At 37.7% G+C, this 27,309-nt stretch overlaps 1 protein-coding gene across 5 annotated transcripts; it reads right to left on the bottom strand.

Moving 5' to 3' along the window:
- Nucleotides 1–627: 627 nt before the first annotated feature.
- Nucleotides 628–27,309, bottom strand: LOC122669243 (dynein regulatory complex subunit 6-like). 5 transcript variants are annotated; one of them, XM_043865959.1, is made up of 16 exons: nt 27,235–27,309; nt 25,710–26,025; nt 25,497–25,625; nt 25,184–25,391; nt 21,184–21,330; nt 20,391–20,465; nt 19,797–19,868; nt 17,032–17,103; nt 15,061–15,132; nt 14,850–14,921; nt 13,993–14,064; nt 13,598–13,669; nt 7,096–7,239; nt 2,612–2,683; nt 1,540–1,686; nt 628–1,123 (listed from the first exon to the last, which is right to left on the bottom strand). In XM_043865959.1, the coding sequence occupies exons 2-16, from the start codon at nt 25,905–25,907 to the stop codon at nt 939–941; spliced, it is 1,737 nt and encodes a 578-aa protein (XP_043721894.1). In that variant the 5' UTR covers nt 25,908–26,025; nt 27,235–27,309; the 3' UTR covers nt 628–938. The 5 variants fall into 5 exon arrangements, with proteins under 5 accessions (XP_043721894.1, XP_043721895.1, XP_043721896.1 ...); XM_043865960.1 differs by having other exon boundaries at nt 25,710–26,026; nt 27,239–27,267; XM_043865961.1 differs by having other exon boundaries at nt 25,710–26,013; nt 27,213–27,250.

Below are 27,309 nucleotides of genomic sequence, written 5' to 3'. Positions count from 1 at the left end.
GTTCCATTATGAACAACCTTTTCTTTCCTTTCCAATATGCAGTTTGAAAATTGTAAGTCTTTGCAGGAGAATCTGACCAAACAGAACATTACTTGAATTGGGCTTGAGTGAGCAACTGAAGCAGGAGATGGAGAAGAAATTGGACAAACTTGCCAAAAACGTTGGATTATATGAAAAGCAAGACATGCAATAAGGAGGACATAAGTCGCATTCACATCCACTTATATGCGTACCAATCGTTTGGTTCCCAAAATGATGCCCATATTACATAGTTTGACTGGATCAGCTGATATTGAATATTGATACGGATTGACAAGGATGGAAGTCATTTGTTTTCTGCAAGTGAAACAATAAAGTTCAACAATGGAGGCTGCTGATAAAGAGAACTTGTTCTTTGATTATGGATCACCAGAGGAATTCAAGCAGATTCCAATAGAGTAGTTTGGATTGTATTTTCACAATTTAATCTCTGATGAAAGGAAAATCCAATGGGGCCTTTTGTTTGTGCATTTTCGCCCAGGGTAGATATTCATGATCTCATGCAAAGATGATATGAAAAAATACACTAGAGATCGAACAAAGGAAGATATGACAAAGATGCAACTTAAAAATACAAAAGCATATAATAAACATCAGTAAATATATACAATTTCCTTTGTTCCAAAGGGGCATTTGCACATCATGCCAAGGAAGCATATCTACACTTTCTTTTCTGTGGATCACAATAGAAGAAAGCTTCACATACAAGCACAGAGCAGCATCCCTCTTCCTCCCATAACCCAGTGAGTGATATTTACACCTCTTAACCCAGTCTTCCATATGTACAACTTGATCAAGCATCTTCAACTTTGGTTATTGTACTAAGATATGTTTATAATCAAAACTATATACATATATTGTCCTTCCATGCTATTTACATACTTCTGATGTTTCTGGAATTATTCAGGTCGAACACTAACCAGATTAGGAAGAGCAGTGGACTGAAGCTTCTTAATTTCACTTGCAGTCACCTTGCAGGACTCCAATGTTAATGATCTTAAATTCTTTAAAGGCTTCAAATGGGGCAACCCCGCATTAGTGATACGGGAATTTGAAACATTCAGAGACACCAATGCAGTCAATCCTGTATTTCAAAGTACAACATAAATTTAGAAATATGGAGCTAAGCGAATTGAGCACAGCACTCACAAGCAAGAAAGCAAGAACTCTGAAAGCCCACTAATCATCTAGCCTCACTAATTGATAGGTGACAGATCTGTTAATCCAAAATCACCCAGATTTAAAAGAGACTATAGGAAGTTGTCAAGAAAATCCAATACACCCGAGTGGTGCAAAAAACATACAAAAGTTCATCAGTATCACTTAGTTGGACCTTTATTCTTCTTTTTTTTGGGGATGAAACACTTAGTTGGACCTTTGGCCCAGGGAACGCCCTAATGTAAAACACATTGATGGGTCATATGAATCAGTTAACACATGGAATTAAAGCAGTTAATGGGGGCAAGACTATTTCTTCAGATTGAAGTGAGGTACAGATACCAGAAATCGATTCCAAGGTTTTATCTGTGAGGCTGCAGTTTTGAGACAGATTTAGTAGCGTCAAAGAAGCCATATCTTTGATATTCCTCACACCAGCATCAGTCAAACCTCCACCACATATCTCTAGAGAGCGAAGATTCTTGAAGCCTGAACAAGAAACAATAAATATGTTACACATCAGAACAATAGTTATATCAACATGTTCACTTTCTGATGTGTAATATAAACTTTACAGCAGAATCCACTCGTATTGACTTAAATGTAGAGGGGTATTCTTCCCCTTGTTGATTTAATTTTTTTCAGATTTAGATTTTTTATTTTTTGACAAATATATTTCAGAGCAGACCAAACCATTAGAAATTGGCAATAGAACTTGGAGCAATTTAAGCTGTTCACCCAAAGGATTCTTCCGACCAACTACAAAGGAGCCTATGCCAACATCTCTCAGATTTAATATTTTCCAATGGATTTGTTGGTGGGGATGAGAAATTAGGGTTAATTCAACCTACATTGCAATGCAAAACCCGAATCCCACCTCATTTTAGATCCAGGCCAAAAATACTTGTCCAAACATGAATTCCAGACTAATTTTCTTGTTTGGACCTAAACAAGATCAGACACAATTAATTGGGCAGGAATAGGCATTTGGTTGAAAAATTTGCATTCCTACTTATTTCCCACATGCTTATTACTTCCCTAGAAAAGTCTCCTGCTTCATCCACATAGGTTGGAACAAAAGCTTCTCTCCATACATCTCTACAGGATGAACCAAATCAAACCATCCCCAAGAAGTCCCAAAACCAAAATGATAACTGTTCTATTAATCAGATCACCTGTTCTTTCTGTAACTGGATTTCACACTAGCCTATAATAAAGACAGCTTGCTGACATTATGCTTTAAGATACAACAGGAAAACAAGCAAGATAAGTGATTCCTAACTTTTAGGAGGGAAATCTGGGTTGGCCAACCATTTATCATTTACACAAACATATCCATCAACCATCTACCCATCTCAAACTACCAAGAAAATAGGCTAGCTAAATTGACATATTAGAGCTGATTTTAACTTACATCGCAAACAATTTGTTCCAAAATCTGTTATACGAGCACCAAAAAGATCAAGATGAGTCAACCCAGTAAGACCTGCCGCAAAGATAGATGCAAATAGGTCACTTAAAAAGCCCAAACCAAATCAAGGTCTAGAAAAGAGTAGCCAATAAAAAGAAAACCACAGATAATTCTGTCTCGTTCCCCCCAAGGAACATTATTTTGTATGAAATACCATTCGATTCACTAATTCCAAGGCAGGCAAGTATTAAATTTTAGGACAGGCAAAATAAAGAAAACCACAGATATAATGACTTGAGATGATAGATTGGTAGTAGACAGACAAAGATAACAGTCATGGCTCCTAATCAATATGCCCTGAAGCTGGATAACATTCAACAAACGCACAAGCCTTGCATCAAAAGTGTCGAAAATGAATTCAAAGGTAGGCTCAACACTCAGAAGTGGAAATTCTTCCAGCCAGGCTGCACAGCCATTCAATTATTTTAAGCCAATGTAATATAGCTGAATTAGGCCCCCACGCTTTCATTTCAAACATCCCACCAGTGCCCAGTCACACACAAGATAAGATGTACTCATAGTCAGAAAATGTTGCCCTCTTTCTATTGATTTTTTTTCCCCAGCTAACCTAGGATATCGACGTACACTCAACAAGGCCTTCAAACTTGGGATTGAGGCATCCATCCGTTATAGCATATGTTCATGACTCCCGAGTCCCGAGATAGAAAAGAAATTGATCATTTGCAAGCCGTCTTTATCTATTAACTTGCATTCCTTGGGGTAAGTAGACTCTGATATCCAGCAAGGCTTTCACATGGATGCTGGTGAGATATTTCTAACTTGGAATGAAAATTCACGACCTAGTTCAATAATGGGTCTTGGACTCCATCTTTTGTACTCTACATATCCCTCTAAAGATACCATGTACTATGTCACTGAACCAGAACCGATGGCCATGTACTATATTTATGGTCACCATTGCTCAGAGTAGCTTTACCTCTTCCTGTTGGCTATTAGGTACAGAAAGGCTTACAAAGAATCCTCCTCCTGCTGCTTTTTCCTTCATGCTTTACTTTTTGTGAACATAAGCCAGTTAAAATTATAGATCTACATAGTTCCTACAGAAAAAAGATGACCAAAACAAGGGCTTTCAAAGGAATAGCTTAAACTCGCTATGTAGAATAGGAGAATCCAAAGAAGATCCTCAGCCAGAGCTAAGAGTATACCATCGTAGGAAGAAGAATCAGGCCCCTATTTGAGGCCCACTGGTTCAAGCTATAACCAGCCTGTTTCTCTCCTCATCAGTTCAAGTTGTGTTCAGACCCACACTTAGGCCCATAATCTGGTTAAAACTTAAGCCCATCATAGGCCATCACTTACGTCCATAGTTGTCAAGGTGGCAAGGTGACCTAAGGCAGTGGAGGGGTGCCTAAGTGCGCCCAAGTGTTATTTTTTATTTCCCCTCTTTTCTCACATTATTTAGTATACTACTATGCTACAATATATAATCTCAAATCATCAAAAATAAAAAATAAGCCCATAAAATCATCAAAAATCAACATTAAGTCACATCAAATCATCAAAAATCAATATTAAGTCATATAAAGTCATAAAAAATCAATATTAAGCCATATCAAGTCATTAAAAATCAACATAGAACTAGAAGACAGCAGAACTAAAGAAGCAAGCTATTGGAAGTTTCAAACACAATCAAAGCATACATTTGGTTTATACTCTTCTTGGAATTGGTCATTGTCCTGGTATACCTAATCTCACATTTGGTTTATACTGTTCTTAGAAAATATGATATTATCTATAAGTAATTAAACTGCTCTCAATTTAGAAAAATATTCTTATTCTCTAAGAAGTTTGACTAGTCAAATGATTTTATATTTACATGAGAATTTTTGTATTAGGTAGAGCATAAAACCAGCTTTCCAACAAATCCAAGATTGTTTAAATCTGATTTATATTGAAGGAGTTATGTTTCAGTCAAACCTTATTTGATGTGCGCGAATGCCGTTAAAATTGCTTTGAATGAAATTATTTTTTTAGATATCAAAACAAATAATATTTACCGCTCTTTTGGTTTTTAGCAATGTTTTACTATATTAAGATTTATGGAATTTTTAGATTTGAGAAAAATCCCAGCATTAGAAAGTTGAAATTTTCACCTATAGCCGAAAATCCAGCTTTTGTTCTTAAACTAGGGGGTTAACTTTTTATCCTTTTGGAATTTGATTTTTTGACTATTTTTATTGCATTCAAATAGTTTATGAATAATATCTTAAGTAAATGAAATGATAATCATTTAGTTAAATGATATTTGGCATAAATAAGGGTCAAACCAGGTTCAATACCACTAAGGCGACAATCGCTTAGACCCCATAAAATCCGCCTGGACGCCTAGGCGACGCCTTGACAACCATGCTTATGTCCCATCATAGGCCATTGGTTTACTACATTGAAGCCCATATTTTGTCTCCTAATGGGCCATCAACTGGTGGAGATTCTGGACATGAAATTTACTACTCAGTTACTTTCTATTTATTATGTTATTCGTTTCCTATTTGGTTTTAGTCATTAGATCTCCTAGAAAGTTTCTATTTTACTTCAATGTAGGCTACTTGGTAACCAAGGCTTCTATTCTTGTACCACAACTACTCAAATTAATATATAGAAGAGAAGGGAAACCTATCCCACGGTTTTTTCTGTTCAACAATTGTTCTATTGTGAGTTATGGCTGCTGTGGTGAATCAGATGCAAGCTCCTAGGTGGTGAATCCTAGGCTGGTTGGTGGTGAAGCTGACCTAGGCTTGGTGGTTATACGGTTATACCAAGTCATATCCCTCCCTACCTTCTCCCATCTTCTCTGTTTCTCTTTCTTCTTCCACAATACTGTTCTGTCAAATTCCAGCAACTACCTTGTCCTCTATCGCGGCCATCATTTGGTAATCTCTATCCCTCCTTATGTCTTCTAATTATACCTTTATTATATTTATTTGTTAGTAATTTTTTTTTCCAGATTCTACTGTTATTCCCTCCAGTTTCTGGTTTCTATCCTTTACAAACTGTTGCTTTGTCAAATTGTTTCTCCCAGTCAGCCATCTGATAGGGCTTAAACTTTGACCAAGTACTCTCCCCTATAAGTTCTTCCTTCAACCAAAAGTACAGAACTGGAGGTCCATCTGACCTCTGGTCTGTGAGTTATTCCTGTTTGCTTACAGCTTCTAAACTGTTTTCCTATAGTTTCTAATTTCTGTTACCTACTGTTCCAGCAGATCCGACCAGTGGATGAGCTTGATATTTGTAGGGCTTAAACAATCTATTTAGAGGTCTACCCGACTCTAATTTCAGCCTCATCCAACCGTTAAAAAGAATTCTGATATCTCAGAATTCTTTTTGTCTCACTGTGATTCTGTCCTGTGTAGTTTGATATCCAATAATATGTCCTACAGGTTGTTGTTCTTCATCATAAATATTGGACAAAAGTTTTAGATATAAGAGTTCACTTGTCAGTAACAGAAGAAACACGATATTATCTTTTGAAACAGAACTCCTACAGGTAACAGGTTTGCCTCGTGATTTTATCCCATGCATTCATGTAAGAATAAACCATAGTTATCAAGGCAACGCCATGACTCCTTGGTTGCCTTGGCCGCCTAGGCGGGCACCTGGCCGCCTAGGCAGTGTGGCCTTGATTTTAGACCCTCTCCAATGCCATGGTTGCCTTCCCACCTTGGTAACTATGGAATAAACAGGCCAAACTTCAACCTACCTCCACAAGCAACAGAGACACATACTAATGAAAAATGGGATAACAAGCCCCCTCCATGGGATAACAAGTCCCCTGCATTCGCACTAAAGTTTTAATTTTATAAATAACAAGAAAAGGGAATAGCACCATGCAAGGATTTTATCCGGATATCCCGATATTGTTTTAGGGCTTACAGTTACTGGTGTCTGAAGTTGACCCCCTCAATTCCTTTTGTTCTTAACTGCTAAATATAATATCAAAGGTTTGCTTCTGAGTGTAGAGACCTTGTTAGCCCCTTTTGGATTAGGATGTATCCCTTGTTTGGAGATATATGAGAAAATGTGGCATGTCATTGGCTCCAAATACATACAATCTACTACGTCATTTCCTTAAAACAGTTCCCTGTCCCCTCTTCTCTCTGTTTCTTCATTTTCCTTTTCCTTTTTTTAGATTCAAATGGGGGGAATATACATCTGTAATACAGTAATAACATAAAGATCTTCAGTCCACCAGTTGAACAAGATTTAAGCGGGAAACAAGCACGTACAGTAACAACCGACCATACCCATCCGCCCATAAAAAAATCATCAAGCATTAACTTCAACAAAGACAAACGTGCAGAAGCTATGCAGTAAGCAGACACTACAGCTGGTTTAGTCCACAGAAAATAAAAAATTTATGAAAAATACTAACACAAGCAAGATTGCATCTAATGTATATGAGTCCTTACTTGTAAGAGCTGCAATCCCAGTATCTGTGATTTGGCGAGCATCCAGATTTAGTGATTTGAGTGACGTCAAACCAGACAATTTTCTTAGACCACCGTCACTGACCATGGTGAATGACAAATTTATACTCTCCAGATTAATCAAACCTATAGTTAGAAGGCCAATAGAAAAATCAGGGTATAGTTTAACATAGGGGTATGTGATAGACCTAACTACTAAAAGATGCCCAAAGTTCATTAATGATATCTAATGTCTATGTGAAGAAATATTATTTGCTCCATCAAAAAATCCTGGGTGATAGTAGAGATTCTCTGCTTGATCAAAAATGCCGACAAAAAGTATAACAGAGCAATAACAATCAGGCAATGATCAAATTATTGTTTTTCTCCTGAAAAGTGAAGTCTGAATGTAGACGAATATAAACTAATCAGATAGAAGCATTACCAGAAATCAGTAACAGGATATGTTTTTAGTTTCACTTCACCTTTACAAGTAGGAAATACAATACAAAATTAATAAAAAAAAATATCCAAATAATCTTCATGTCACTGTAGAAGAAAATATTTTTGCATCCAGAAATGAGAATACAGTTTAAATTTGGTGCTACTGATGGAGAACAAAGGCCATTAATAGCAATACTACTACAGTACAACATCAGACAAATTTCTTTAGGCCATAACAAAAAATAAATTTTGCAAGGCAAGAAAAATATGAGTAGGTAAGAAGGCCATCATGGGGTAAGATTTAGAGAGACACTTTACATATAAGAACTTCACACCTTTCTTTCTTTTTGCTTCTTTACAATTAAAATATATACCCTACATTAATTTAAAATGCAAGATCAAAAACCATTCTCCTCTTTTTGTTCTCAAAAACCTCAGGTTCGCTTCATTTCACAGGACCCAACAAATGGCAGAAGGTATAAGGCTATAAGTCCCCACACCATGACAACTCCCAGGGAGGAACCAATCTCAGTCCACTGGACGAAAAATATGCTTCAGATGGCGAAACAAGACCCATCTACTTCTGAAGATGCCTAAAATATTTATCCTCTATGTAAAACAAACGACAGACTATTCGTCAAACTTGAAAAACTTTGCTTTTAAATTTATCAAGTTTTAAAAGTTCCTTTAGGAATAACATCCAACCAAAAAAAATGAACTCTAGAAGGTGTGCACTTTTCCAAGTGCAAGCCGTGTCCCCAACTTCAGATTCTTTATTCCATCTCATATCATCAAAATAAGAAAAGGAAAAGATCCATAATGTTTGGAGATCAGCATATTGATCAATCTCATGCTCCATATCGATCTTTTTGAATTCCAGAATCCAAATAATGAACCACCATTTACCTCAAAGACCATAGCCACCATTGACCCTTTAAAGGCACAATATTATATAGCCAGGGATGTACACAAAATTTCCTCTCTATCAGCCATTCATCCTCGCAAGAAAGAACTCTTGCTCCATAACCTGCAGTTCTTGCCGAGCTCCTTGTGAAATCTCATATTCCAAAAACTGAGACCCATAAACAAGGTACTAAAACTCAGGTCTCGGTACCAACTTGGCTCTTGGAAAAACCGAGACAAGTCTAGATCTCACCCTTGCCGAGTTGGTGCATTTTTTTTTTCCCAACTCGAAGCCTCAACTTTGGGTCAACCCGAGATCCGAGATCTCGCCGAGATATGTCGAGTTTTGTCGAGTTAGGTAAGGTATTTAAGTGGTAGGTGGGTTAAAAAAATGGTTCGAAACCGAGATCCGAGATGTCGCCGAAATATTGCACTTTTGGGACTCGTAGGCAATCTCGTCTCGGCTTTTCCAAAAACCGAGAAACTCGGCGATCTGAGATCTCGTGAGTTCTCGAACTATGCCCATAAAACCCCTCAATTTGTTTGAATCCCACCCCCACCAGTCGCCACCCCATACTAGCAGACAATCACCTCCTCCCATGGAAATAACCCCTCTTTGTTAGACCTCCAAACCCACATTGAGCAAGGCGTTGTATACCTTCTGCAAAAACCTCATTACCAAACTCCCCAATCTTTTCAGTTTGCAAAAAAATTCATCTAACTAATTTAGATTTACGCGTCTTCTCCCTAATATCCGCCCAATCCTCTAGGAAATTCCTATGATTCTCTCCATCTTTGAAACTGAAGCTAGAGCTAGCAGAGCCAGCAAAACTGAAATAAGATAGAATGGGACGCTGTTCAACGTGCTCCTGATTAAGTTAATCTACCTCCCAGCAATAAATACTTCTTCCTCCAAGCAGAGGCCCTCCATTGCATCAGATTTCTTGACTCATCACTTCTTTGATTTTACCCCTATAGACATCCCCTCCCCCCCCCCCCAAAAAAAAGGCAAATAAATGAAGGGATCTGCTCCACCTTACACCCCATAACCTCGGCGACAAAGCAACCCACCATGGGGTCCACATTAACCGCCTAAATAAGATTTTAGAAGATTCATTATCAAATTAGACATAAAATGCAAAATACGAAGAAAATAGTAGCTTTCTCCACCTTAACCCCCTGAATCATGCCCTTTCAAAAGCATAGTTCAAAATCTCGCGAAATCTCGATCGAGACTGAGAAACATAGCATTTTTCCTCTTTTGCTTGGTTTTTGAAGGTTTTTGTTTTTTTCTTCTTCAATCTACCACTTCCCACTTGAATCCTTGCTGCATCTACGCTGGAATCACTTGGAGAACAAACTTCTTAGCACATCTGTGAAGCCTTTCCACTATTTCAGGTAAAACCATATTCTCAAAATTGATTTTTTTTAGGGAAATGCTTGATCAACATGTTTGTTTGTGATGAAATAAATATATGTTAGACACCGGAAGCCGATCTACGACTTCACGGTGTCGAAATTTTTTTTGGTATATATATTATTTATTTATTTTTCTACTTCAAAAATTGGATTTATTTACAACAAAAATCAAAAAATAATAGGGGTTATGTATATTGTATGGTGATGAATTAAATATATGTTAGACACCATTGGCCGATCTATGGCCTCATGGTGTCAAAAATATTTTTCTGCCAATAATTAATTATTTTAATTTTCAAAAATTCAAAAAAATAGCAAAAAATAAGAAATAATATGAGGTTTTTGTTTTAAAATTACTGAAAAATATAAAAGTAAATTGTACATACTTCTTATTTGCTGCCCATTTACATATCTTTTCGATTTTGTTGTGCTAGGCCAATATTTATTTGAAAAATATTTTTAAAAATTGTGTTTAAATATGAGAAAAATATGAGGGTAAGGGGAAAAATACTAAATAGTTATATACTTGTATACTTGTGTTAGTGCTTTTAAATCTTAATTCTTAAACATTTAAAATTTTAAACTAAAAGAATTGATGTGCTTCAGTGATTAATGAATTGTCTTTTATTCATGCAACAGTAAACTAGTCTGATTATGATGAACCGTGGTAAACGACAAAGCCAGAGGCAAGAGGGGCAGAGGCAGCCAGCCCAGACCCAGGGGGAGGGGAGCACACCCAGGCGCACTAGGGGTGACATTGCATGGTTGCATGGCACTCCAATTGATGGGGATAAAAGAAAATCCCAATGCAACTATTGTCACATGCAGTTTTTGGGAGGTGGTGCCACTAGACTCAAACAACATCTAGCTAGGAATTCTCCTGAAGTGGTCGCATGTCATATGGTCCTTGTGGAGGTATCTAGGGCTGTCATTGATTATATGAAGGGAGGGAGTAAGAGGAAGGCTCAGAGGGAGAAGGCAAAAGTAGATCTTGAGGAAGCAGTGAGGTGTACAGCGGGAGGCCAATCAAGCCATCGTGATGATGATGATGATGACAGTGATGATGTCTATGTTCCTGATGATATAGAGACTGAGCAAGAGGCTAGGGATTGGAGACAAGCACAGATGATGAGCAGAGCCAGTTATCATGAGGATCAGGAGAGAGTCGAGAGACAGAGAGTAGGTGGTAGTGGAGGAGCTAGTACCTCTAGAGCTGGTGCTAGTAGTAGTGGAGGAGCAGGTACAAGTGGAGGAGGTGGGTTGCCTAATCCCTTTAGGAGATCACAAAGTACGAGGGCAGCTCCCCCTCCGCCTCCACCACCACAAGATGACCCAGCACTTCACCAAGCACCTGGTGTTTATAGAAAGAAAGGCAACAAACAACCAAAAATCAAGGGAGCATGGAAAAATCTAAAGGGGATGGTGAAGGAATCTATAGCTAAGTGGATGTTATACCATACCATCCCAGCAAACACAGCACAAAGCACCTTTTATCAGACTATGATATATTCCATTGTTGAGGCTGGCCCAGGGTATAAGGGGCCCACCCCATATGAGATTATGAATGTGTATTTGCCCCAACAGAAGAGAGAACTTGAAGACTACATCAATGAAATGAGGGGACTGTGGGAGAACTATGGGGTGACCATAATGTGTGATGGTTGGACTGGTCCTACAAGAAAGTCCATCATCAACTTTATGGTGTATTGTGATGGGAGGACAGTAGATCGAGTGGGCATTTCCGTGCCCCATCTTTTCATGTAGTCAGCAGCCCATCTCCAGCACAATCAGAGCATGGTTCATCTCATTCACATCCATGTGGCGAAGGGCATTCTGGGCAGTACCCTTGGGGGCAGCAGCCTATATCTTCTCCATCCATTCCCAGTTTTCTCACAAGGATATAGTGGATCGTCTTTTGTGCATGACTTCTTTTCCTATACTGGCTACCCAACCCACCAGCCGCAGCCGTACAACCCGTACATGCTCCCAAAGCCGTCATATGACTCATATCACAGTGGATCAGTGGGTAGTACTTCTTCACAGTTTGGTAACCTATATCCTAGGATAGGTTACCTTCAGCATGTTGATGATGCAGTTTACATGGCCACTGTGGATGACTACACTCGCTTCTTCTCCCAGACTATGACATGGCATGCATTTGTCCTACAGTCGGAGAGCAATACACGTCGGCTCCAGCGGACCATGAGTGGGGTTGATCCTGGACGGCGGAGTAGTTATTATTAGCAAATTTGTAAACATTTGAGATGAATGATGACTAGTTGACTACTTGACTTGTAGCCTTGTAGGGGACAATTGGGGATATTGACATATTGTGATTTGGAATGTTTGATATCATCTTCTTAAATCTTAACTCTTAAGTTGTTATTTGTTAACTTGTTATTGACTTGATGTCTTATGTACTTAATATTATGATTTATGACTTAACTTATGAGTCATTATGTTTCCAATTTAGTTCCAAGTCAATTTACTTGTTTAATGTACAATGTGTCAATGTGTATGTGTAAATGTGTAATTAACTAAGTTATACATTAGGATTCGACCGTACGTTGCCAATCAATGGTGCACATCCAAAACACCATTTTGGGTGACTATTTTTGCAATTTGAACATTTAAATATGTTTATATAGCCTAAAATAGGGTTTCCATGAAGTTTCAGGCCTTAACTTGGCCTAAAACCCACCGAAATGACCTATCGAAACATACCAGAAAAAATACAATATTTCAACTGAAATATCCGAAATTTCAAATATTTCGGATATTTCGGCCAGCTCGAAATACCGAAACGAAACGAGTTCTCGAACTATGTTCAAAAGGAGTCACCATCATCCAACCAAGATCCACCCAATAGATGAAACTCTACTTTTGCAGAAGTAGATCAATTACCCCCCTCCCCCAAATTCCACCAAAGACTTTCAACATTCTAATACTTGATGGAACTCTCCCTTTCTCATCTCTTCTGCCTGTCTCAGAACCCTGAAAAGCCCATGTAAAATCACAACCCCCCCCATAAAGCAACATCTACAATTAATAAGGCCAGCCAACAATCCATTCAATTTGACTTCTCAATCAGTTCATCTAGTTAAACAATAACAGTGCAAAACCATTAAGATTGTTTAATATTCTATTAGTATTGAATATAGAACACCAGAGTATCAGACAACTCATAGCCTCACTCGATATTCTTAGAGTTCTTAATCTTCGCAATGCTCATTCTAAATGTTGTTTGTTCACTACCTGATATTAAGTAAATAAATATGTAAATCAGACAGCCAAAAATATATGACCAGCATAAAAGAGGTTCCATGCCATCCTAGGAACCTACAAGGAATTCAACCAATACACTTCTAAGTTCTACCCTTGAAACCTCCACCATTATCTACTGATTACTGCAACTATCTGCCTTCACTAGCACCTTCATCTCTATCTAAGAAGATATGGACTTAAGTGGGCAAACTACCTGATGCTAAAAAAGGGAAATTGATTGAGAGTTTCAAATAACAAGCTTTACATAACATATACTCACATATAAAAGCAAAAAAGCAGCAAAATTTACATAAGAGGGAAATTGTCAGTGTAAAAGAAGTCAAATATTCCAACATCAATTCAATATAATACACTTTAAGCTAGGAAGAGAAATTGAATCCAAGTTGCACTGAATATGTGAACATTGTTATCAAAAGGAACCATCTTGAAGGGTCAAATAGAAGGTGTGCCAGACCAGAGAGATGACGGAGCCCAGCGCTTCCAACTTCAGTATCAGACAACTCCAAACTTTTCAAGTGCAGAAGACCTGCACTTATAAATAATTAATAATCAATCTCTCCATCCACCGCTTTCAGAGTACAAGACTACCAGAATATAAATTGCAAGTGACTCTCTTGCAAATTTAGGGTAAAAAGAAATACAATGCAACAACACACTCATCGCAGTGAGACTGTGAAGTATGTAGAGTCGGTGACTCTTTTAGAGACATTTAATCAAGTGATAAGAAATATCATATTTGAAAAGCATGTTTTACATAAAATTCCCAAGTGAGATCAGAATCACTAATGAAAATGTAATAGAACAAACTGAGAGAAACACAATCAAGAGGGAAAGCAGTACAAAAGTAACCTGCCAAATTAACTAGACCCTCATCACCAATCTTACACGAATCCAAGTTCAAGCTCTCCAAATTAGTTAAACCTGCAAAGAAACAGTGCAGAACATTTTGTTTATTAAATAACAGGATTTTATTGATAGAAAAGATCATAAAAGTAAAGTGATAAAAATACATAGAAGTACAACAACACAACCAGCCCTTTACAAGAAGACCAACCCAATACACATGAAAATAACCTTGACCAGAAAATCAGCCAAGAAGAACCCCCAACAAATACAAAGGAGAACTCTCATAGACCAATCACAATGAAATAGAATTCCCAAAACAAATTCAAGGTCTAACAACTCCTCGCAGACTAACTCATCTGAGCCTCTTTAGCACTTCTAGGCTGCCATGAGAATTGTACATTGATTTGACTAGCTAGCTTACGAATAGGCCTTATTAACAGTACAGGGCATTTTTAGTTACTATTCTTTGAGAAAAAATGCAAATCCCATCCTTTAAAACTCCCAACCATCCATTATTTTAAAATGTATAAAATGTTAATATGGTCATGGACTATGCATGCACTTGCTTGCAGCATTGCTGCAAGAGTTTTATCAACATAGTAATCTTCATCAAACAACTGCTCTTCTTTACAGTTTTAAGGAAACAAATTACAAGAAAATCAAATTCCTGATAAATAAGGGGGGATTTCTGGGAGCAACATCACAGGATGAAATTTGATAATGGCTTTCAAACGTACATATATACTGAAAATTGAACTTTAGCACCTTCATAAAGGGGAGGGATTGGAGCAACATTGCAGGGTTGATATTCAATTATAAATAAGAAGTTGGGAGGAAGACGAGAGAGAGAGAGAGAGCACCTTTCAGGTTTACCAAACATTTGTCTGTGAAATTATTGAACCCCAAGTTCAATACCTTCAAATTCTCAAGTACTGCAAAATGCAATTGGTCACCGTAAGGAGCATAATATGCACATTGCAACATGTAATAAACATTTGAGGCATAGATGCATATATTCAATGATTCCTTGAACCAAACAAATGTAACAAATGATACTCGAACATCACTCACCAGAAAACTTCTCACATCCAGCATCAGATAGACCACATCTGTTTAGATTCAAATATGACAGGGCAACCAGAGCTGCGTATAAACAAATATAATTCCAAAGTTCAGAGATAAAAATTAAACTATTCAGTTATAACCCTAATTTCCAGGGAACAATGAATGTTTTTGCAAGATGTTAACACAATTTTTCTACATCCACAAGGTAACTTAATATTTCTAAGCACGTTATGATATTACCACTGAAAGAATGCAATACAGTTTTAAAAAGATATATCGCTATTGAATAGAAGACTATCCATATCCGCATTCGATTAGATTTTGAATGGATTCGGATAGTTTTTGGAAACCGATTTTTTGAGTAGGGATTCCCTACCCGGAAACAAACATAAATCGAATATAGATTTTTGACTATCCATTTACATCCCTACTGGAGTTGCGAGTGCAGTCTCACTGTCTGTGTTGAGCGGCAGAGAATTGGAGAAAACAAAAATTCGAGAAGAGGATAAAGTGAAGAGCTGAATCCGCTACCCCACTAGGGTTGATGTTGAAGTGTCATATCTACATTACATAGATGTCCTCATGAATCTTTTTTTCATTTAATTTCTTGTTTAATTACTTGTAATATCCTGTGAATTGATAAGGATATTTTAGAATTATAAATATTATTTAATCATATTTTATAATCAGACCTAAATGGATCAGATAATATCCGGAAAGAAATTGATATCCATATCCGCATTGAGTTAGCTTTCAAATGAATTCTTCACAAAACCAAAATTTCAAATACGGATTCCCCTAAACGGATACAACACGAATAGCATTCAGATTTTCGACTATCCATTTACATCCCTAGTTAAGATCAGCAAATTTTGGAAATTTTACGGATATAGATATCTATTGTGTGAACTCATTTTATAAATCATAGATACGGATTTGATCATCTTCAACCTCTAACCATGAAACCACCAAAAGACATACAGAAGCCAAGGGGAAGAAGAAAAGGGCTAGAAACCCTAGCCATGGGGTTCCTTAGATCACATTCTCAAATCCAGCCATGGCACCTTCTAGAAGAATTAGACTTATATTTGAATTTTTTTTTTCATTAGTTTTTATTTTCTTTTTCCTCCGTTCTGGATTAAGTGGGACTTTGAGCTATTACATGTTGAGCTCTCGATTTTTGAGTATTCACAGTAGCTTTCTGGGGTTCGGAAGGCAATCCAGCCCTTTGCTAGAATATTTTCATAATTCATCCCCCCCGTCGTGTTTGAAGAAATTATTGAGCCAGACACCCCTTATTAGTACCTCATCAGAGGTATTTTGTATGTATATTCTTTTTAAGGGAAAAAGATTGGGGCAATGCCAGTATGCAGATTTCTGCGCACGCCCTCTCACATCCCTCTGTGGACCCCACACTCTCTCTCCTCATTAAAACCCACCCCTACTAGACGATTCGATTTCCCACCTCATTGATGAGAAACTGCATTTTGGCGTCGTAGCAATCCCTCTGCCTTTTTTTTAATAACTGATTTTTTTTATAGCTAAGAAATAAAACAGCTTGGGTTGATATCTCAATCTCCTATAGGCTCTTTCAAAAATTATCTGACTTTTACTTCTAAAAAAATTGAAATAAATTTAATTATGGAAAATTATCTTTCCGATGTAAACCACCATAGAAACCAAAATTAATCAAACCTATGGTCAATAGACATCCAAAAGGACAACCATAAATCAAGTTGCGACCATGAAGCCAACTGAAGCTTCAAATGATTAAAACGATGAGACTACTTAAATGTCATATTTGTATTCCTAACAATCTGAACTTCCCAATTGTTTTATTTTACGACCCAAAGCAACTAAGTAGGAAAGGCTTCTCTTTATACAAGTTCCCTAATATAAAGCATCATATGTTTCAGCAAAAATAATTTGTATATCCATGTAAGCAAAAAATCCCAAGCAGTCCAAAAAAGTGTGGACCTGAAATAGACTCCAAGCATCCTGCGGTAAGAGGGCATCCTTCCATATTCAACAGAACAAGCTTATGCAAACCTGCAATGACAGAAATTGAAACTTCACCAACTCTGCTAATCATAAGCAATTTCCTGATAAGCAAATTGAAACAATTCAGTAAATCAGAAGACAGTGCACGCAAGAAAGAGCAGACCGAGCACTCTGGCATGTCTGACATGCCTTTTAATTCCAATTCTAACATTAGGTGAGGGATATTCAAAACCACGATAAAATAAAGGTGGGAGGCACCATCATCAAAGTTGATGCAGAAAGTGCTTGATTTGTTTATTGACTACTACAAACAGGTAGAAACCTATTCCCTAACTACAAGGTAATGTAGTCCTACGTGGCAAGGAAACCAGCTCGGAGCCAAGCAACAGGATCTGCTATGAACAGGCAAGGCAGTCCGATTGGGCAGAAATTGGGATTTTGGTCCAAATTAGGGTTAGGGTTAGGGTTAGGTTAGGATTTGGATCGTTGGTTATGATAGGTAGGTGCAGGGGAAGCTAACAGTGAAGGTCTAGGGTTAAAATAATGTGTGGACGTGTGTTAATTCAAATTGCAGCAAATTAAGGTTTCGGGTTTTTGAAAAGACGAGAGTGAGGAAATTTAGGGTTTAGAGATGGACTTAAGGCAGGGGGTTCAGATCGAGTTCCCTAGGGGTAGAGAGGGACACTAGGCCAAAGTTTGAGGGGCAGGTGATGGCTGGATGTTGCTGTGGGGAAATTAGGGTTTGGGGGTTTTAATGGGAATCGATGGAAGTTAGGGTTTTGATGGAGGGATAGGTTTGTGAGTGAATGTGAGTGAATGTGAGTGAACAAGAGTTGAGGAAATTGAAGAAAATAAAAGGGGGAGGTTAGGGTGGGCTGTAGATGGTTTAGAAGAGAAGATATGGGGTTGGGGATGGCTCAAACTTACTTGTAATTGCAGGGGGCAATCGGCAGCAGCAGAACCTTGGATAAAATTCGAATCTTGAAAAAGAGAACTTGAAGGAGAGCTTGTTCGAACCACCCAGGCATCGCACCGCAAGGTGTCAATTGGAACACACACCAATCCCACCTTGCTTTGATCCAACACAAAGCAAACTCACAAGGAGAGAAGCAGCAATTGCTAACAGCAGGTTTAATTTCATAAAAGTGAAGATAATGGAGCTCCACAATTTCATTATTTTAAATAGGGCTTAGCAGCCTAAAACATAATCAGCCTAGGAGTCTAAATTACTCCTGGCCAACCTATCTAATCCACACTCCTCTCTAAATCGTGGGAGTGTGGTGTGGACCCAAATAAACAGAAAATTACATAATTAATTAAAGGGTGACTCAAGTCACTTAAACTGGACCAAAGGTTGAACCAGTTTGGACTGGTTCAACTTAAAACATAAAGAAACACTTGCAAAAATAAACTAAGTATGGATCCACCTAACACTACTGAATATATCACTTGGACAGCAGCTTATTCTTCTTCCTCTTGCAGATGTAGGGCTGTAGCTCTGCATCACAAGGCCTGTAATTCAATTTGATATCCATGCTGGAGGTTGATAGACCCAAATAAACATTTTGGAGATAAGTCATTAAGCTTTTTTGTTGGCTTCACTGTAGCCTACTAGAGTTAATCAAGAACGACTAGAAGATTGTGAACGACAGATGCAAAAGGGATGGTTCTTCATCAAGGAGTCTTCTCCCGCCCCACCCCAACCCCAAAACCCTTCTTAGCTAACTCTAAAGCAGGAGATGATATGGTCAAATATGTCTGGAGCCAATTAATATCCCATACTTGATGTGGATAGCCTACCTTGACATCTTCATAGTGGACCATCTAGTGTCAAGATGGATGCTGAAAACAATGTGTGTTATGTGCAATAGCTCCACAGAATTGGCACATCAGTAACTCTCTCCATTTTGACTACATCTCATAAACGTATATAATACCCAAGATCATGGAGCTTCCCATAAGACTGACCTCCTGAAGCTCTAGCTAGCAAGGTACTGTTCTGACAATTTCTACCCAGTGGATCTCATCACGCAGAAACGAGCCTCCAAAGTCCCTGATGCTTTAGGAATCCTTTGGTCTGTAGTGTATTGATCTAGCTAAACCTTGAGGTTAAAGCTCCAAGGTCTATATGAGACAGAGAGTACCACCACCCGAAAGGAAGGCAAGATCATATTTGATAAATCCTCTTTGTATAATCAATAAGGGTGCACCCAGTGCATGAGGCTCCTGCCACTGGGCATCTAGGGAGAGCCATAATGTATGCAGCCTTACCCCACTTCACGGAGAAGTTGTTTCCCGACTCCAACCCACGACCACTAAGTCACAATGGAACAACCTTACCATTGCACCGAGGCCTGCCCTCCTCTTTGTATAATCACAATTGCTCATTATTATTCATAGCATCTCATTCTTTTTCGGCACATAAAATTTCCTGATAATATTTTAATACTAATGTTTCATCATAAGAAAATTTTATAAAAAAACAAAAAGGGTCAAAATGTTCCATCAACCAAAAGACAGCTCTAAATTGATGAGATGAGTATCTAAAACATTAAACAAAGTGATTAATATTAAAAAAGGGAAAGTTCTCATGCACAGCTGTGCAAGCCGTGCATGTGAGAGGGTGGGAGCTTCAAGGCTTCAATAGGGAGGAGGAGTTTATTTCTTTTCTGATTCCATGTGAAACTGTGCAAGCTTGCATGGCCGTGCATGAAATCTTTGGCATTAAAAGAATAAAATACCTTTTAAGTAAGCGACTCCAAAATCTGTAACTTTACTGCATGAAATTTGCAATTCTTTCAAGTTTGTAAGCCCTGAAACAAAATAGAAGAAAAATTAAACAAACCAATATATTTTTAGGAAAAGAACAAGGTTTTCCAAAATCTGTAACTTTGCTGCATGAAATCTGCAATTCTTCCTAGTTTGTAAGCCCATAAACATAACAGGAAATACATAATCCCCAGTATAAATTGATACAAAATTGACTACCCAATCTGTAGCTTTACTAAAGTGAATCTTGGTGAGATGATTAATCCATACACAGAAAATCTTCAAATAGGTTTAGATGAATAAATGTTTGCAAAGGAAATACACACACAAAACAAGTAATATATACCTTAGATGAGAAAATAATAAATATGCAGCGTGAGAGATTGTTACATTAAACTGTCTCCATTGTTTCGTAGCATTAAAACCATTGGCAATCATAACTGGCAGAAGACTAATGAAAGCATACCAACAAGTGATCATACAACTACTATTTTTCAATGCCATGCAAGTGTTGATTCTGAATGCATACACCAACACCAGGGACGAAAAATGTAAGAAGAAGCTACCTGAGAGAGGCTTCATGTCAGCATCCGTAATGCATTTACAACATCTGACATTAAGAGACTCAAGCTTCAATAAACCTGTCAGAACTCAGAAGGAGAGGGGGGAAAAAAGGGCATTATCAGAAGGAGGCAATGGTCCAAAAAAATAAGGCAACTAGTTTGTATAATTGTAGAAGAAATAAAGCAAACTAAGCAAGCATATTTGAGAATTTGGTGCACAGCTGAAAAAGTCTGAGTCACTAATCACACTATGATTATAAGCATAGTTCGTAAACTTGGGTTTCGGTCTCTTTTTGGCCTGACTGAAATGACCGCAATTTCACCGAAACAGTGCATTTTTTGCCGTGAGTTTCGGTTTGGCCATTTTAGGGGGCAAATGGCCAAAATGACCAATACTTTCAGCTGAAACTGTGCATTTTCATCTACAATATAAACGTAACTGAAATTTACCGAAATCTCGGCGAAACAGAGAAATTTAGACTGAAATTGTGCGATTCTGTAATTCGCCTCCTATGTCGTCTCGACCTCGTTGAAATCAGCAATAAAAGTGAAATTTTACCGAGATTTCAGCAAGTTTTTGAACCATGGCTATAAGGCAACCGGTTTGTACCATTGTAGACGAAATAAAGCAAAACATGCTTAAATTTTCAAATTTTCTCAAATGCTATACTTTGTTGGAACTTGGAAATATGTAAACCTTGCATGACACTTTCAAAATAACCAAAACCATGTCTACAAAGAGCATGACAAGTTCATATTCCAGTCAAAGCCACAATACTGACAAGTGACAACATACCTTTAAGATGAATGAGTCCACCATGAATACCTGAACATCGCTCTAGGTCCAACTTTACCAAGTTAACCAAGCCAGCAAAAGCACTCATTCCTTGAGCAGTGATGGCACTGCTTTTTTTAAAACTCAAAGATGTCAAGTTTGAAAGACCTGAAAGAACAAGACATACATTATGATAGTGAAAGTCATTAAGGCCAAAAAACAGTTTAAACCCAAAAAAAAAAAGAATGTAAAAACATTTAAGCATGAGGGACTATATTAAGTCAAAACTTTGGGTAAGATTATATCTCACAGCTGAAGGCAACAATGTTCAAATCATCTACATCATTTTCAAAAAATAACCATACACCAGGCAGTTTGTGAAAACTAGTGCAACCAAAATAAGACGTTCATTCATGAAACAAATCTGGCATTCGAACAATTTATCAAAAAAAAAAGATAGAAGAGAAAAAAACATCAACGATCAGGCCATTCTGAAGTCCTCAAGTACAGCAAACAGTTTATATTAGTTCCCAAAGTAATTTACAGAAAGGACACTTCATTTGCCATCTGAAATTTTATCCTGTTGGGCAGTCATGAGGGCGGGCCTTGGTGCAATGGTAAGGTTGCTCCATTGTGACCAAGTGGTCACGGGTTCGAGTCTGGAAACAGCCTCTCTGCAAAAGCAGGAGTAAGGCTGCGTACATTATGACCCTCCCCAGACCCCGCAGTGGTGGGAGCCTCGTGCACTGGGTACACCCTTTTGTGCAGTCATAAAACAAGGGATACCCCTAGAGATTCCTCAATTCAAAGGCACGACTTTAACAGAAAATGAACTGCCACATAGATGGCGATGAAGCTTACAGGCTCTAGCAGGCAAACATTTTTTCAGGGCTCAGTAACAAAGTTATATTTTGCAATTGACATAAAACTAGAAAATGGTTCTTCACAAACTAAGCATAGATGCATCAAATCAGGATGCCAATCACTCTTAAAGTCCTCATATGCCACAGTTAACATGTAAATACATGGCATTCAACTGGTTGATTTCCGGAAAAGTGAAAAACAGATTGCAATTTGAAGCAACCCAAAACACATGCATGAAATTCAAACTGAGTAGTTTGCTATGGCAATAATTTGAAATTGATAGAAGCGAGCCCTAGATAACACGTTCTTAACACAATGCATGAATGCTAAATAAGTTGGGGGAGAAAACGTAACCTACAAAATCAAGAAGTTTTAACCAGATGGAATATGTCTCCATAGTTCACCAAGTCTTGGAATCCCATAATAACATGAACGAAAAAAATTGAAAGGAAAACTGATAGTTACAAACTAATTAGCACATATGAAATGGGTAGGCAAGTGATCTCACCACTCCTTAAATCAAGGAGCAGAAAACATAAATATAGTGAGGAGGGCTCAATTCAATCCAATATTACAAAATCTCAGTTTACTAAAATGAAACCCCATACCGGAAGGTGCTCAATTCCCAATCTTATATTTCAACACTATGTTCTATTTGCTAAGAATTTGTGTTGCAGCAAGGACGGATGGTTTTCTTTTCATTCAAGTTTGTAAAAATTGAGTAGCAGCTGAAACTTTTTTTGGAGCTGTCAAGAGCAGTTCTTCTAGGAGCCAGTTGCAGAAAGAAATATCCCATTAAGTTGGCAATAGGGATCTGGAATAGTAAATGTAGCTTTTTTATTTATGGGTCCCACATGGAATTTGGGACTTTTGGATTTGTCCAATGCTATGGGTCTCTCGGTTTTTATCATGTGGTATGTCACAACTTGCGTTTTCAACTTTTCTGATTATCAATAAAAAAAAATTCTGCTTATCATAAAAAAATCCCATCAAGTTGGATCCCAGGACTATATGAAGTTAGTTGCTATTGGGAACAGGAAAGCAGATCAAATAATTAGGAGCTGGACATATACAGCGGTAGGAAGTTAAAAACTAGGGGAAATATCATCCCCCTCCCCTCTAAGTATCCATAATATCAAACCCCACCCCCAAGTTTTGAATAATGATAATGCCCTCCCCTACTTTTGAAAGATTCTATCAACTGTACCCTAATTGTTAAAAAATGCCATTAAGTGATGACGTGGCCATTTACAAATTTTCTAAAAGCCCATAATACCCTTAATGTAATTTTGATGATGTGGCATTTACAAAATTTCTAAAACCCCATAATACCCTTAATATAATTTTATTCCAATTTTGCCCTCTTCAACCCCAAAACCCCATTTGCTTCTTCTTCCCCCCCCCCCCCCCAAAAACCCCTCTGCATTTCTTCTTCTTCTCTTCTAAGTTTCGGAATGATAATGGCAGGTATTTTGAATGTGAATGGTGATAATGGAAGACATGATTGACAAGATGCTCCAATGCTTCCTCTTGCTTCTTATCAGAAGAGCTAATTACAGTGAATATCATCCCCATCACGGGTATGTTCAAATGGGTAAAGATGGGTTTGTAAGTAGAGGACGAGTTGCAGAAGATGGGTTTGTAAGTAGAGGACTGATAGTTGTTCTCGTAGTTGACCCAGTTGAAAGAAGCACCCAAGTCCACGACTAGCTTTGTGGGTTTCAGAGGCGTTCTCTGCTTGATTCTGGTTGTGCATCATACCCAAACAGCATATGGGTCGAAAATCAGATCTCAAAAAGAAGTAGAGACAAAACAGGATTATCGTAGATGGAATATGGAGAAAATCAAATAACCCACTTCAGGTGGGCAGATGGGCTTCACACTTGGATCGAATAGGACTTCACAGAATTCGATTAAGTTCCCAAAATATCCCTGATTTGTTGGTCAGACCAATAGCAATTGTAGAATCTTCAAATCCGGAAAATAGCTTCAAAACAGAGTACCGTGACTTCACTAAAGCTTTCTGAATTAATTCTGATAAACCAAGGCAAAATCAGATTTTAATATCTTTGAGAGGGATTTTTCAAAATTTCCACTTCAATTAAGAAATAGAATGAAGAGAAGAATATCGACTGCCAGATGAAAAAGATGAGTGCCAGTAAGAAGAAATGGCGGTGGTTTAGTTGGGGCTTGGATGAATCTAGGTACAAGAAGGACGCAAACAAAGAAATGGAGTTCTTTAAGCAGTAGTCCATCGCTGTAACTGAATTTTCAGAAATCGAATCCTGATTTGGGATAGGTTTCTCTTAAGGTTAGGGTTTTTATAGATTGGGGCTAGAACCCTAACCTGCAACTCATCCTAAATTGTGTTGTTAAGCTGAAACCCATTTCCCTAAAACCCAGAAATTCGTTAAACCCAAATCACAAGAGTAGTTTGTGTTGTTCTTGGAGGAGCCCACAGAGCCAGAATCAAGCAATTTCTTGAGTAGTTCGTGTTGATTTCCTGAGCTGTTTCTCTGAGATTTCTCAAGCAATTACTTGGGCTGCGCAGGCAAACAAGAACATGGGTGAAGCGGTGGTGTGGTAAAATAGGAACAGAGGGCAGTGATTCTGCAGGCAGAGGGCAGTGATGGTAGGTGGCGGTGGTGGTGGCGGTAGTATTGGGTATCTACATTTGTAAAAGAAGCAGCAGAGGGCATTAGTGTCATTTACCTCATCAAGAGTAATACCATCTTTTTTAACTCCAATTAAAGGGTAATATCGTCTTTTGAACTGCTATTTAAACACCATTAGCCACTTACGGTACGGTTGATAGAATCTTTCAAAAGTAGGGGAGGGCATTATCATTATTCAAAACTTGGGGGTGGGGTTTGATATTATGGATCCTTAGAGTGGAGGGGGATGATATTCCCCCTAAAAACAATAAAGAAACCACTTTAAGCAACTAATAAAACAAATCAGCACATTTTATGTCAAACAGTATCTAAACAACAGAATTAAATCATTCAAAAAAAATCAGTTCTAAATATTCAAATAAATTATTGGCATGTAAGAAAAGATTTCTGTAGTCAGAACAACCAAAGTAACATGATGCAGGATTTTGTAGTACTGGAACAAATCCCCATCCTCATACAAAATGAAATAGAGAAGAAAATACCACTAATATGTTCTAGCCCATGGTCTGAAATCTGGTCACAATAATTGAAAGTCAAGGCTTGGAGGTTTGTGCAATCTTTGAGAAGAACCAACCCAGAATCAGTTACATCAGAACCAGAAAGATCTACTGATAACAAAGATGAACCCTGGGAAGAAATTACATCCATCCAACAGTCTTTTGCTTCAGGGTATTCTCCCAAACAAATATCCTGCAACATAGCAGCTAAAGATCATTATTTCTAAGTTCTGAGACTAATGGATAAGTAAAACAGCAATCAAGAACACAAAAGTATAACATCCAACCGAGATATTACCTGGAGAGCACAATCTCTAAAAGCTTCAAGAGAAACATCAGTCAAACGGTTGGAATATACCAACTCATTAAAGATCTGCTGACTTATATCCCTTGGTAGTATAGAGAAAGTGCTATAATTATTGATATCCTGTTACATAAAGGATAATAAAAGAGTGATCAAGACAGAAAAAATTCACATTGATGATAAGCATGACCTACGGAAAACAAATACCTCACATATTTTATGAATACATAGTTCCATAAGGGACGGGCATTTGCCTCTTCCCTGCAGAATATCTACACTAGACCGATGAAACAAGGTTCCCATCCATTTTGAGCTGCCACTTTTGGAATATATTCCAGAGACCCCTCTTTGCACAGTGTCTTCATTGACCTGTTGGTCTCTCTTCCTTGAACAAGCTCCTCCCATTGAGAAATGATTTTGTAAATAGTTCAAGAACTGTCATGAAAATGCAGCAGAACAATACAGCCCACTCTTTGATACCCAAAAATATGCTGCATTTAGTCTGCTTCACCTTAAAAAAGGAAAGAGTTAAAAACAAAAAGTTATTTCATGCTTCACCTGTGTGTTTCTCTAATAATGCAAAAAAAGTAAACTTAATCATGTCAAAGACTAAGAATCCAACAAAAAAATGTCAGACTAAATGCTTCAAACACATGTCCTGTGCATCCAAGTGCAGGGACTGATGGGTGTACAAACTACTAACTTCAATGCAGAATCATTTATCGTAGATAACGGCCCCATCAAACTCATGGGAAGCACCCAAAAAAAGCTTAGAACACCAAATTTCAACCATCATCTATCAGCATGCCATTAAAAGCTAGGCTTATCTTTCTGTACTTCAAAACACCAACTTAACATGCTCAATTCTCAATTCTCATACCTCATAGCTCTATTCAGATGTAAAAATAGTGAATATAAAGCAATGATCAGCACCACTGAGTGCTCAAAATTGTACAGAATCAGAGCTTAAGGATCAGATGTACTCGTTCAAAGCCAAAATGCTTAAAATAATTCACATAGTAAAAGTTATTAAACCCGCATCACATCAAAGACGGATGCAATGCCCCTTGATAACAGTAAGGGGACCAAGTGGTCAAGCAATAACAGACCAAAATATCATATCGTCCGTGAATAATATATATCGGCAATCTAGAGCCCGGTTCTGTAATCAGTTGCAAAGTCACTTATTTAAGAACATCAGGGGTGAAAGAAAATCTCTCCATCCATGACCAACTCATTGTCCTTAAAGTTCACTAGTACAGGAACATTCAGATTCAAGTCCTCATAGTAGTAGTTATTTGAAACAAATTGGCCCAAGTACCAAAACCTCGGGCAGAACAAAAAAATAACGGAGGAAAAAAGCTTATTTGGTAGAAGAGAGAGATCAGTTAAGTAACATTGTGAACCATAGTTTCCATCGACGAGCTAACACTATAACAGCACTCAATTTTAAAAGACTTACAATCCAGTTAAATATCTTCATGGATAAACAAATGAAGATTCTAACAGTATAAAGACCTCTTTCTTGTTTCTAAGAGAACTCAAGAGAAGAAAAAGGGGAATCAAATAAAAGACAGAGAAAAAGCAGGGAATGAGATGATCGTCGAGTATGTAACCCTAGAAGGGAAGAAAACAGCCACCTTGAAACCACTCGCCCATCATTTTAAGCTTATTACATTAATGGAGTCGATGATTTGCAAGAAAAAATACCTTAGCAGAAGAAGATAAAAGCGGAACAAATCAAGAAAACCTCGTCGAATCGATTGTTCTAAGTGGAAGAGAAAGATTAGATTTCCAAATATATTAA

The sequence above is a fragment of the Telopea speciosissima genome, chromosome 7 (assembly GCF_018873765.1).
Source record: "Telopea speciosissima isolate NSW1024214 ecotype Mountain lineage chromosome 7, Tspe_v1, whole genome shotgun sequence".
Lineage (NCBI taxonomy): Eukaryota > Viridiplantae > Streptophyta > Magnoliopsida > Proteales > Proteaceae > Telopea > Telopea speciosissima.
This window is presented reverse-complemented; position numbering and strand designations above follow the sequence as displayed.